The 14091-nt window shown below is 30.0% G+C and overlaps 1 protein-coding gene across 3 annotated transcripts in view; it reads left to right on the top strand.

The window, feature by feature from the left end:
- Nucleotides 1-7711, top strand: part of Doa (CDC like kinase darkener of apricot) — a 55299-nt gene extending 47588 nt beyond the window's left edge. For all 3 annotated transcript variants that reach the window (XM_035368828.2, XM_035368830.2, XM_035368829.2), the window contains 8 exons: nt 2536-2626; nt 2710-2785; nt 2884-2978; nt 3065-3194; nt 5353-5435; nt 5526-5605; nt 5717-5804; nt 7015-7711. In XM_035368828.2, coding sequence (XP_035224719.1) covers nt 2536-2626; nt 2710-2785; nt 2884-2978; nt 3065-3194; nt 5353-5435; nt 5526-5605; nt 5717-5804; nt 7015-7215 — 844 coding nt within the window. In that variant the 3' untranslated portion in view covers nt 7216-7711. The remainder of the gene's footprint in view (nt 1-2535; nt 2627-2709; nt 2786-2883; nt 2979-3064; nt 3195-5352; nt 5436-5525; nt 5606-5716; nt 5805-7014) is intronic.
- Nucleotides 7712-14091: the final 6380 nt, after the last annotated feature.

The following is a 14091-nucleotide window of genomic DNA, read 5'->3' on the forward strand; positions in this document are numbered from 1 at the left end:
GTGTGAAATAATTCTTGTTAAAAAGTAATGCATGCAAGAATTGGGTTAAACCTAAATTGCAGCTGGAGATTTGCTAATGCATTTATTTATTTTTGTATTTGTTTAGTTTATTTTGTATGTAACTTTTTAGCACCAATAAGAGCACGTTGTCATTATATAATATATATAATGATAACGTGCTCATATATTATATAATGCAAAGTTACATATGTTGGCATTTTTACCTATTTTGCTACTTAAAAAACATTGTAATACAATGAAAAATTAAAGAACATTTAAATTAATAAAGAAAAATTATTAAACATGACTGATAATATATATATTACATACTGGTGTAATTTAAAAATCACAAACTCCCTCGGTTCCTTTGCTGAACCATTGTTGCCAAAATCAGAACAATGCCAATTGGTCAAATTGACCGATGTGTGCTTATAAGTGTTAATGAATACTACAGCCCGCCCGTGCCCCCCCCAAAAAAGGATCTTTGTGAACTTTTGACACATTTTAAGCCGGTGATTTCTCACCATATTGTGGCAATTTTTTGCAGTTAGTGCACAAAAGCCACCTCAGCTATGTGGCAAACCAACCTATTTTTTGCCCTTTTCTAGTCTTAGAACGACTCTGATGTATGCCCTCAGCTCTCTAAATATTTTTGGCGAGAAACTCCACGCTGCCATATTACTATCTAAATTTTTTGTGTACATTTCAAACTTTAAGCCTAAAATGTCTCCAAAAATGCGGTTTTCGCACATGCAAAAAACATGTTTTGAAAACACAATTTCAGCTAAAATTCCGAAACAGAAACAAAAAATTTAGATAGCAAAAACGTAAAGTTTCTAACAGAAAATATTTCACAAGAATCCATGTACACAGCGATATATTTTAATTAAAAAAAATCAACGAATTGCACAATGTAAGCAACGAGCTAATCTACGAACTACGCACACCTCGCAATTGATTGTTGTTATGTTAATAAATTAACATAAATTAAAATAACAATCAATTTCAAAGAATGCCATGTGATTGTGAATTCATGTACACAGCATCCTGTTTAAACTTTAAAAAATCTATGAATTGCACGGTCTAGGCGCACAAATTAACCAAATAAACTAAATTACAAACAATTCAAAAAGCAATAACAACAAAAATTTATAGTAAAAAAACAGTGAACATAACATTCTACAAAATAAAAACAGTAAAATAAAATGTGCCTACCATAATTCCTGAATAAAATTTTACCAGTCACACAATGCCTGAACAAAAGTGCCATGGTTTTGCTATATTGCATGGTTTTCCAAGATTCAAAATTTCCAGAATTAACTTACTACACCAAAACCACAATCCAAATCTTAAACTCCACTGACAGCCACATACTTTACCAGCAACCATTTAACTGCAAATCCACACAAGAACTATCAGAAATTCCCTTCTTCGTCCGAGTTCTCATAGCAGCTCCGCATTTTGGACTCCGTTTTAAAAGTCACACAGAAATTTCAAAAATGCACTTCAATCTTCATAAACACACCAGTGAACAAAAGACTCGTTAACAACTCCAACATCTTACCTTTTAATACTAAATTTACTTTCCACACAATCTAAAATACACAACTGAAATCTTCCCACCAAGGCTATCATTGCAACATAGGCCATTTCAAAACACACGACACAAACCAACCAGCAATTAAACCACTCCAGGAAAAGATTTTATATGTCAACAGGGTTTCCATACAACACGCAATCACGCCAAAAACCAGGGCAAAACACATTGCCACATTAGGTGCATATAAAAGTAAAGCCCTAGTCTCTATTTTTTAAACCAGACCATAAATAAAGCTACAGCACACAATAAACTATCTGAAAGATTTTTATATTTATACCTGAGTGGCCTATAAATTCATACAAGGCTGGTGGATTGTCTAATGATGACCATTCTACAGAATCATTTGAATCCAGGCTTGAAATTCTTGATTAAAAAAAGTCCTAGGGAATCGTGTAATTTCATCATTCACTAGAATCATCATCGGTTAGTTCATTCTTGGAGGAATTAATTTGACAAACTATCTGTGCACAATTCTTAGTTAACACATTCTTTAACACTTTTGTGAACCAATTTAGGAATTTACTCTAAAAAAGGTCAGGTTATTGTAAAAAAAACTCAGCTTAACACACACACTTAAAAAATAGGTGGCAGTGATAATTTTGTCATTTCCTCTGCCTCATTAACAATCTTCTACAAAATGAGTTTATTCACACTTTTTAATGATTATTTGTGCAAAACAAGTTTAGTCTTTTCCCATATAAGATATGTAATGTAAATAAAGCACCATCACATTTGCCTCCCCCACAGCAAAAACTTCTGTAGTATTAAAAATTTTAGTGAATGAAAAAAAAAAATTTTAAAGTTTTGTTTTGCTAGTAATGTTTTAGTATAAATTTCGTTTCTTTCTGTGTATGCCGATTTGTGTACAAGGCAATGGTAATTAATTTTTTACTTAACATAGCTGAGAAAGTCTAATTTTCCCCCCTATTTTTTAGCTTGTGTGTGAAGATGTTAGATTGGTTCGATTACCATGGCCATGTTTGCATCGTGTTTGAGTTGCTGGGAAGAAGTGTCTTTGATTTTTTGGTAATTTGTTTGAAATGTTTATAATACTTATAACTTATTTTCCTTAAAAATGTTAGTGTTTTAATTATGTAAATCTTTTATAGAAAAATAATTACTATTTTCCCTATCCTTTGGATCAAGTCCGACACATTGGCTATCAGCTGTGTTATTCAGTCAAATGTATGTATATTTTAAATGATAACATGCACAAATAATTTGCATTGATTTTCAAAAATTAGTGAAAAATCTGCGATTTATAAAATAATTATTTATTTCAGTTTTACATGACCATCAGCTTACACACACAGACTTGAAACCTGAAAATATATTATTTGAGAATTCTGAATATGATATTGTGTATAATCAGAAAAAGGTAAGAATGAATTTATGTATAACATAAGATTTTATTAATAAAAAAAGGAGAAATATACCATCAATTTTTTTTTTTTTTAATACTAGAAACGAGATGTCCGTCAAGTGAAAAGCTCAAATATACGCTTGATAGATTTTGGGTCAGCAACTTTTGATCATGAGCATCACAGCACCATAGTTTCAACTAGGCATTATCGAGCACCTGAAGTTATTTTAGGTAATATTTTATAAAACATGGTAAATCGTATTTCTAAAATTGATTTTAATGCTGTTTTCCCCATCTGCATTAGTTTAAAACAATAATCTTCATATTTTTCCCACTTGTTTAAAAATAAATTCATTTATTTACATTCCTTTGACATAATAAAGCATGTGAGCTTGTTCAGTATGCTTAGGAAGAGTTATGTCTAAATGTGAATGTTCATCTGATATTCTGTAATAAGTTTGAATCATAATCATCATATTATATTTCAGTGTCGTGAAATTTAGGAGTTTTAAAAAAAAAGATTTCCATTTAACGCAATTTTTTTTAAGGGCAGGAACATATCATTTATTAAAATATTGGTTTTCATTTTTTGTTAACTGGGTGCCACTTAGTGAACTAGATGGTGTCAGCCCCACAAAATTTTATAAACTATATGACTTTTATCAAGTCCCGAATACGTTTAAAATATTTACCAAATTAATTTTAGATTACTCATAACACATAAATTGCCAATTTTATGTAACATTTCCAAATGCAAGCATGCATCATTTTGTGCAGTTGCTGCCCCATAAATTTGATACGGTAAGAATCTGTAGGAATCTAGTGCCATGCTAATTTTTTTTTGCCACTGTTTTGCACGTGTCATGAGAACATTTCTGTTTGTGCTTAACTTGCAGATGCTCGTATCTGGCTGCCTGTTCATCCACACACATGCACACAAAATTTGAAAACTAAAATGTGAGAATAAAGTTATAATGTTCTCAGTTTTACCATTGTTTGTAACAATGTCATGTCTAGCTGTTTATGACACAATAATTGGGCTTGTACATTGGTGAGTGTACTTCAAGGGGGAACATAGTAGGGTAAATAAAAGAAATTCATGTTTTTTTTTTTTGTTTTGTTTTGTTTCTTAATGCAGCTTAATTTAATCATTTAGATGTCTTTCTAGTTAGACTTTTTACAACATTTTGTAGTTTATTTTACTGAATGTTATTAATAAATAAGCTAAACTGCTGTGTTTCCATCTGCAGTCCTATGGATAAAATCTTTATTTTGGATTGGTTTTTTAGAAATAAACAGCATTTTAAACAAGATTTATGGCGTTATCGCGAGTTAATTTGCCAATTTTTATTATACATGAAAAAGTAACTTACTTTGTTGGTGATTTTGAATTTTAATTATTAAATAAAGATTTTTCACTGCTTTCCCCAAATATACAACGGTCTGTGACTACTTAAAAAATATTATGATGGCAAAATCAAAATATCAAAGTGATTCCCGTTTCTAGTGATTTAACGCAAAATGCCAAAACGAAATTAATAGTCTTTCTGGGTTAACACCTTTAGTCTAAAAAAAAGTATTTTTTAAATGTTTCTACTAGCCGTTAAACCCATGTTGGATAAATTATCTAAATATGTCTCCATATAATGATATCGAGTGTAGAGAATTTCAGACTTTGCATCATGCACACCTCAACCAATACCGGATATCTACTAATTGCGTCTCTTCATGTTCTCTTTAGAGATTTTGCAGAAAAACTATATATTACTGCAGAAATTTTACTGCATTTTCTTCCATTGCTGGCAGATCCCTAAAGGTGCATATTTTAAAATTATGTTCAATGCAAAATGTGTCAAGGTTTGTTTATAAAAACCATTGGAAATTAATACAACCTAAAAAACATGTATGAAACTGGCAACATTGCTTAACTGAAGGATTGCTATGAGCATGGTTATGTGAATGATTCCAAATTTGGCAACTTCTATTAAGGTAGATGCAATAACATGTAAGTACTAAATAGTAGGAAAGTTTTCAGTGGAATGTATCATCCATTTATTACTTGGAGAATTTTAAGAGTATTACCTTATAAACATCTCAAGTAGATATGCTCTGTGCTTTCTTAAAAAAGTGTGAGCTAAATACACCTTAAAGACATTGCTGCAATTTAATGATGAGAGGAATAGAAGTTAAAGAAAATTGCAAGCTTAATTTAACTAAGCAAATAATAGATTAAAAAATGTAATATTTGTATGTTGGAGCATAATTTATCTGTAAAAATTTAGTTGGAAAGAATATAGTAAACGTGCAGTATTTAGTATTTTAAGTACAAGATTAGTTTTAGTGTGAAATGTATTTTTGACATATTTGAATCGTGACATTTGTATTGCAGAACTTGGCTGGTCACAACCTTGTGATGTGTGGAGCATTGGCTGCATTCTGTTTGAATTGTATTTAGGAATAACTCTTTTCCAGGTATTTTTTTTACATAGCAGTTTGGTTTTTATTTTTATTCATTTATAATTTTTTTCCTTTTTACTTAATGTGTTGTACCTTTAATTTTAGACACATGATAACAGAGAACATCTTGCTATGATGGAAAGAATTTTAGGACCTCTTCCATACCGAATGTGCCGTAAAACTAAGTATGTTTTGTTTTAGTACTTCCATATTATTTAAATGTGTTAAATAAATTTTATATATTTGCATAGAATTTTTTAAATTTTTTTCTCTGAAGATATTCTTTTATATTTTAGGACAAAGTATTTTTATCATGGAAGATTAGACTGGGATCATAAGAGTTCGGCTGGCCGATATGTTAGAGAAAATTGCAAGTCACTGAAGGTATTCTTCAGCTCGTAAAATTAATCATTCGAAACTTAGGGACAAAATATGTTCTGTTTTGTTTGGATAGGTTATTGTATGCCCTTTAGAAATTTGTGTTAAACAAGTTCTGTGTATATAAAAGGATGCATATCAAAAAACGTGTTTCTAAATTTAACTTGTTATAGTAAATTTCTGCTTAACCAATCGCTTTTTGTCTAGAAAAAGCTAAATATGTTAATGGTGGAAATATGGTAAAATCATTATCACATGCAAGTAACAAAATCAGTAGATACAAAAATTGCGTAGAATAACACCAGTGGTATCGAAGAATTTGTGAGAAGTTAATTCTGCAGAATTGTGTGGAAATGTAGGCAACTGAATATTTTTCCTTGTTGTATTAAGTCTGTGTTTCTTTTAACTTACCTTGGATTAGCAGTGGATTTGATTTTATCCACAGTGTTGTGCCATTCAATTGGGAGTTAAATATCAAAAGGCAATGTTATAAATATTGAAGCTATTATTTTTCATTGATTCATTATGTATTTTATTTCAGATAATTTTCTTCAAATAAGTAAAATTTAGTGTGAATGATAAAGAAATAGTATTAATAAAAATGATATGCTAGATGGCTGGTAAAAGACTTCATAACTTCGCAGCTATGCAGTCTTTCACTAACCCTCTTGAGAGGTACACCAGCCTTTATCTGAAGGTTGTTACCACTTGCTATATATTGCTTGAGTTTTGTTGTCACTTGAGGTATATTTAAAATATCATTTGGGCTGTTATGAAAATATAAATAGAAGGTTATAGAAACAAGCTTGTACTAATCTAGCTGGTAAAAGATTGTAATGCAGCTGATCTCGAAACTGATCTCAAAGTCTCAAAAGTTTTGAGTAGACCTCAAAAGAAAAAAAGTAAAGTAGAAAAGTTAATGATATTTGGTTGAATTATATTATACAAATTCTGTAATTACAGCAAGTGAGTAAGATTTTTTAAGTTTTTATTTTGTAAGCTTTATTTATGTATCTTATAATTTTAGATATTATACGACCCCATTAATCTGATTTCTGTCTGGTATTTTGAATTCTCTATTGTCTTACTTTTGAAAAGATTATTCTCGAGACATAAACATAATTATGAATATGAATTCTTAAAAATACTTGTTTAATAAATTATGGGATATAAGTTTTCAGAAGTTTTATCAAAATTTTTGTAATTCTGTTCACAGAGATACATACCTGCAGATGATGAAGACCATAGGCATCTGTATGAACTTGTGTCCAGGATGTTGGAATATGAACCATCTCAGCGAATAACATTAAAAGAAGCTCTGGATCATCCATTCTTTGCCAAACTCCCATCAGAACTGAAATTACATGAACTAGAAAAATCTGCAGATCGGGAAAGATCTCATAGTCTAAGCAGATGACTAACCGCCGAGTAAATCGACTTTCTGACTCATATAAATTCTTATGAATTTTAAGTATTTTTTTATCATTGGCTATATGAATTAGCTTAACAAGTTGCCAGTTTCCTTGATGATTAGTTGTCAAGATAATCAAATTGTGATGGCTGTCTGGCTAATGTAAAACATGATGGCGAATACCTGCTGAATGCAGACCAGCTTTTTTTTTTTTCCCTTTAAAAAAGTTCTTCAGAACTGGTTTTAAAGATGGGATACCATTTTGTAGTATATGTAAATATTTTGTTAATACATGTATAGAATTTGTATATAAGGTTATCTTTATATATTTAATATTGAAGATTTTTCTTTCTCATTTTGCAATACTCAATTCATACTTGGCCATAATTCATTTAAATTGTTTTGATGAAAAAATTATAATTCCATGTACACTTATAAACTGGTACTCTACCTGAACAAAAAGTTTAGTTTGAGTAAGAAATAAAGAAATTCTGAAAATGTGTTCATTATTTTTTCCTCTTAAAAATGTCTGTGTTATTCTTAAAGGTAAGGTCCATTTGCAATGGAAATAAAGTATTTATGAATTTGCATACGATTCTAAGTTTTTCTATGTAATTATTTTATCCGTTGAATCGACACTATTTCATCACGTAACCTGTAGCTTGTTTTAGAGTTTATGACAAAACATCCAAATAAAGTTAACAACTGCAGTATTTTTTTTTTTTTTTTTTTCAAGCACTGAGAATTTCCTGGTGCAATCTTTCTTGCTTGCCTTTTATACCAGGTGCAGCTTCAGTGTGAATACTAGCTTTGGCAGAAGACTTATTTCCTTGAAAATTTTTGCTTTTAGTGCTTTTTTTTTAAATGAACGCATTTTTCTCAGAACCAAAGCCGAAACTAAATAAACAATTTTTCTTCCTAATATGGAATGTCAGATGGTGAATCATACTCCCGGAAATAGCTTTTCCCCCTTTCTCTGCATTAACATAACCTTTGGTGTGTGCGGAGAGTACAGACGGGTGTTCGTCGTTCTGTTGGTCAAAGAATTGCGAAAGCAGTAGAAAATTCCAGTACATTCGGCATTCTTTTCCTCCCACTCAAATACTACACATGTTTGAATTTCTATCAAGATCTTAGAAGATAATTTGCTTTCTCGTACCGCTTTGTCAGTTCATATTCATTTCTATTATGATCGTTATGCATATATTATGAGTATATGTATGAATGTTTATAATAACATAGTTGCAGTAACTGAAGTATAGTAAACTTCCAAAAATTGTTGTGTTTTAACACAGATTACCTTTCTAATTAATAATATTCGGAATGGCTTAAATAAAGGGAAAGTAATTGAATAGTCAAAATAATTTCATTTTTTGGCCAATACATTATACAGTACGAAGGTTGGAAGGTTCTCCCCTTTCTCCACAAAATCTCGAATATTGAAACTGTTATAGTTCACTGCAAAACAAGCAACGGACCTTTTTTTTTTTTTTTGTCACTTTCCAATCTGGATTGAATAGGACTAAAAGTTCTGCAGTCTACCAAACCAAGCGAAGAATGATTCTATTCTGGAAATTTAACGTAATCTGTTGAAAATTAAAATGAAAAACACCCCAGATTGTTAAGTCCCTTTTCATTTTCCTTTATTTAGTTCTTTATTCTCCCAATGCCGCCAGCTGTTGAATCCGATTGCGTGATATCATGTAGGGAAGAATTACGGAGCACATTTTGCGCAATAACATTTGCGATATTTTGCAGAGATAATTAATTTTGAATTTTGATGTTCGGTCCGAGATTTGTTTATGAACACTTAAAAGAGTTTTACTGTGCTTGCTAAGCAGAATATTTTTCTGTTCCGTTAGTTTTTTTTTTTTATATGTTGCACATATTGAAATGTCAAAAGCATTTATTTAGTGGAAAAATCTAAAGAACGGCTACAGTCCTTCCCCTCCGCTCCCCTTTTTCAAGTTGCGCTCGACTGTCCGAATATTCACCAATTTTCAAGTATGCGGATAGTTAAGCTTTTATTGTTAAAGGATGACTGCATGAAACAAATTTCTGTCTTCTGATTTCAGAAATGTTCCTCTTTTTTACTTAAATTACTTTGCTTGCAATATCTGTTAAGGGAAAACTGATATACGATGAAAATTTAGAAAATGTTTAGAATTTAGATTTAAATTAGTTAAATATCAATATGAGTGGAAAAATAAATTGTATTTATTATCGAGTTTCAAGCAAATAGAATAAATATGCCTTATTATTATTTATTTCCTCTATTTTGAACTGAAATTTCATCATTAAATCTTGTAATATAGTTTAGCTCTGCATAGTTTTTTTTTGCTCTCATTGTAAACTAGTTCTGTAAATTGAACTGTTATTTAAAATTTTAAAAAAAAGTAATTATTTTCCATGGTTGAGGTAATGCTTATTCTCTCTTAATAAATACTGCATTTCTCATATTTTAAATTACGAGTCTGATTTTTGAAGTTATGCAGATGTGTATAATGTAATTAGACGTGCTTATTTTTTTCTTAAAATGTGTTTGAAAAGTGCTTATAGGTGCTTATTTTTTTAACTAAAATCAGGGTTTGTACATCCTTAAAAGTCCTTAATTTTTTCAGAAATGATTTTTGGTCCTTAAAAGTCCTTAATTTTGGCCAAAATGAATAAATGGTCCTTAATTTTGCTCATTTGACACTTTTTATCATTTCTAATGATTGCCAATCTAAGTGTGAATTAAGATTTCTCATGAATATGGAATTAAAATTACACAGCTCTTAACCCAACCTGTTGGCTGATTTGCATTGCAAATGATAAAAAAACAATTAGCTACTCTAGGACGAAAGTATCTGGTGTCTGATTGGCTATTTACCCAATCATTTGAAACAGGTGTTATCCATAAATTATAATATATACTGGATATTGATGGATGGCAATCCTTAAATGTGGTCTTTGTCTGAAACAAATTGAAATTTCTAGAATGGGAGAGTCAGCGCTGAAAATTCACATGAAAATTAAGGTTCGTTTTATCATTTCAATTTGTTTTTACACAGTTTTGCTTAGCTTAATTTCTGTGTTTGTTTCAATTAAGGCATAAATTAATTTTTATCACCTTCTACGGACTTTATTCTCTTTTGCACATACTATATGTATGGGATATCGGGATTATGAGTTTATTTCTGCAGAGGGTCTGTTATCGATTTCGCGGGAAATCTGTTGGCTCCATTTCGATTTTAGGTCGCCAAGGACAAATTCGGTAATGCTAGCCGAGAAAAAGTGAAGTTCGGAAATACGTTTTGAAGCTTCAATAGACAATTAAGTATTTGGTTTAAACCTATGTTGTTGATAGTAATGCATAATTTTTGCTAATGGCAATACAATTATTAGTTGAAAATAACTAACTAATTAAAAATTTTTTAATATTTTTAAAGCTGAAAACAACTAATTGAAACTAATTTTCCTGAATTAACTAGATGCAAAATTAACTTTCATGAATTACTAAAGTTATTGGGTAGAAGTTTAACTGAAAATATACATTCCGTATTATATATATATATATTTAAACAGTACAAAGTCTGAGGTCTGGACTCGTCGGGACTTCGGCGATCCCAGATTTGAGATTTTTCTGGATATTAGATCATTTTAAATCTACTAAGATGGCACATAGAAATTATAAAATTGAAAATATGAAATCGTGATTTATGAAATAATGAAGCATTTATGATTTAAAGGGTATCAAAATTTACAAAAAAGAAAAGAGCTTAATATTTATATGTTTACTTTATTAAACATTTTTTTCAGTGTGTGTTGTTTGATTTGTTTTCTCTGCTAATACTTTATACTAATACTATAGACATATAATTTCTTGTTCAGTTATTAAGTTCCATTGTTCAAGTCCTGTAATTGCTGTGTCGAGAATTCTGAATAACTTGTCAAATCAAAATTTTTTCTCGTTCAGTAACCTCTCTGTTACTTTCTTCTCTTTTGGTAGCTGTATTTTCTGGATTTAGAACCATACTACTGATTTCGCTCTCCGTTAATTGATTGATGATTGGGCATTGTCATCACAATGAAAAACTTCGCTAAATTCTGCCGCATGGCCGAGATCTGGCGCTGGTTCTGGCTTTATGTGAATAACAAATCAGTTTTTCTTAATTCAAATAGCACTAAATATCATGGAGGTAGGAAAGGGAGGAGGGGCCAACCCGCACTAAAAGTGAAGCACTGCTTTGAAGCTTGGGTCACCAGATGGGGTGTTCTTTGCTTACATTCAGAAGCTCGCTTGACAAGATTCTGATAGTATTTCGACACACGACAGTTTCATACAAATCGAAAAAGGGACACTTTCGCATGAAAGAAACATTCATAGTGTGATGGATAATAGCAATTTGTATAGTTTAGTGACATTTACGCAAAAATCACATCTTGGTTATTTTTCGATAACAAACAACAGCGATTTTGATTAATATGAATTTGTTTTATAAAATTATAAGCTGTTGCAGTACAAAAATATAGATTTTAAGAAAAATGTTATGCTTAAAGAATGAAAAATACCTTACGGTACATTTAAAATTGTATACGTCTTTCGATACCCTTGATAGAGTGTTCGCTACTTTTATTTTATTTTCCAAACGTCAAAATGTTTTAAATAAAACAAATTTTTTTCACATCCATGTATTATTGTAACATGTACCTTTTAAAATTTTTTTAGAGGAGAGGCTTTACTGCTGCTCATTTTAAACCCATCGTTTTAATTTTATATATCTGAAAAATAATCACTTTGGGCTTACACGTTTTATAAATATAAAATTATGTATGTTAAAATATTTGTAATTAGGCACATAGGTCAGATTAAGTTTTTATTAAATAGAGTAACGCATGCAAGGGCTATCTGCCTAAAGAGAGAGATGCCATCAAACGGAGGAATTTTGAAGAAAAACTGACCTTTGAGTGGGTATTAAAAATAATACTTAAAATTTTCATTCAAATTATATTCATATATATTTTTTATGTAAAACTTTCGGGTGTATGCTAAATTAGTGTAAATTACTTTACACAAAAAATATAGTGAATGCACAGAAATTAAAGATTTGCACATGCCGGAAATGAAAAATAGGAAATATTTATGTGTATTTATGCACGTGCTTGCAAAAAGCATGCATCTGCCTTTGACAAAATACTTAAATATTCATTAAATTATTTATAAATGTATTTGAAATGAAGAATTTATTCACTTATAAACAACTGTGAAAGTACTGTGAAGAAATCTAATTATTAAATGTATCTAATTTATAATGATTATAAATGTTATCTAAATATATAATAACCTTAATATTGAATTGTAAACATAAATTGAAATCCTGTTGACAAATACGTTATAAAACTATTTTAAGTAAGAATTGTTCGTATTGGAAAGCAATCTGTTAAAAGGTATTGTAAAGCAAATGCTATGAGATGTGCACTTAAGAACATAATAAAGAGTTTTGGAATATGTATTGTTGAAATGAAGGGTAAAAAAATCTGATAAGTAATAATTAAAAGAATTATTCCCCTTACATTTTATAATAACTCAGTTACAAGTTTTAAATAATACTTAAAAAATTTCCTAATAATTCTCTAATTTAAAATGAACCGAATAGAGCATTAATTATAAATTGACTTACATTTTTCGATTTAAAAGATGCCTCAGAAGCCAAAAAATCATGTCATATTTAAGAAAGTATTTTAGGAAAAAGCTCTATAAATAGAAAAGAAATAATGCATAATTTTAATATTAATAATACAATAAACTTTGATCTTAATTTTTGTACCTTAACCGAATAAAATCGAATTACCTTAATTTTTTTTTCTAATGTAATTAACGAAAACTTGTGAAAATGTTTCATTCAAATTAAACCATTCTGAGAAAACTGTCCTGTGAAAAGTATAGCATTTAATTCCGTTCAGAATGAAATGTTTAAAAATATGTTGTTTTCACATACTTAAGACTCTGAAGTGTTGTAGAAAAAGAAAGTATATACATTTATATGTATATTTACGACGTAATTACAAAATATTTACATCCGAACGTGTCAAATCCCATAGAACTCGATGGTAAATAACCCAATGTTTTGGTCACCACATAGGGATCGCCGGTGCTTCAGAACAGGGTACCGGAGAAACTTGTTTAGGGAGACTCCATCTTACTTCCTACCTCCATGATAAATATAATCGTTTGTCCTATGAGTATCATTAACAAAATCTATTTTTAGCATAAGGAAAGAAATTTCTGCTAAATCTCCCCTTGTCAACATTTTAGCGCATTAAACTTAAATCTGTTATTTGGCGTCGCTGCATGATTCATCACTCAAGTTGTCATCCGTTGATAAACATACGGTGATGAAAGCAAAATACAATAAATAATGATTCACGATTTCGGCATCAAGGATATAAAATATTAGTTGATGTAAAATTAACAAATGTTTCGGTATGAGATTATGCCAAGCAGATACGCAGCTATGGAGTCAAGTTACTAATCACACAAATTTATGCTAAAATAATTATTTCTTCAATATGAGATATTTTATTTAGCGCCAAACTGAGATTAAGAATCGGGATATCCGGCATGTTTTTTTATGATGCATACCCCTTCCCTTCAAAAATGCCCTAAAAAATTGGTTGGTGGTGGCTTTGAGGTCCGGATTTTAGATCATTCCAGATATTGGTTGTTCGGATCTCTGACTGTATATATATACATCTTTCAAAATATAACTTACCAGTATGGATTCACTCTTTTAAAATAATTCTACTTTAATTAAACTTAGGAGATAATCAATTAATCAATATTGTTTAGGAAATAAATTATATATATATATATATGATGTATCAGCTTTAGTCGTAGCT

The sequence above is a fragment of the Stegodyphus dumicola genome, chromosome 9, assembly GCF_044657685.1.
Source record: "Stegodyphus dumicola isolate Sdum_Otavi_A_Nest chromosome 9, ASM4465768v1".
In the NCBI taxonomy this organism is placed as follows: domain Eukaryota; kingdom Metazoa; phylum Arthropoda; class Arachnida; order Araneae; family Eresidae; genus Stegodyphus; species Stegodyphus dumicola.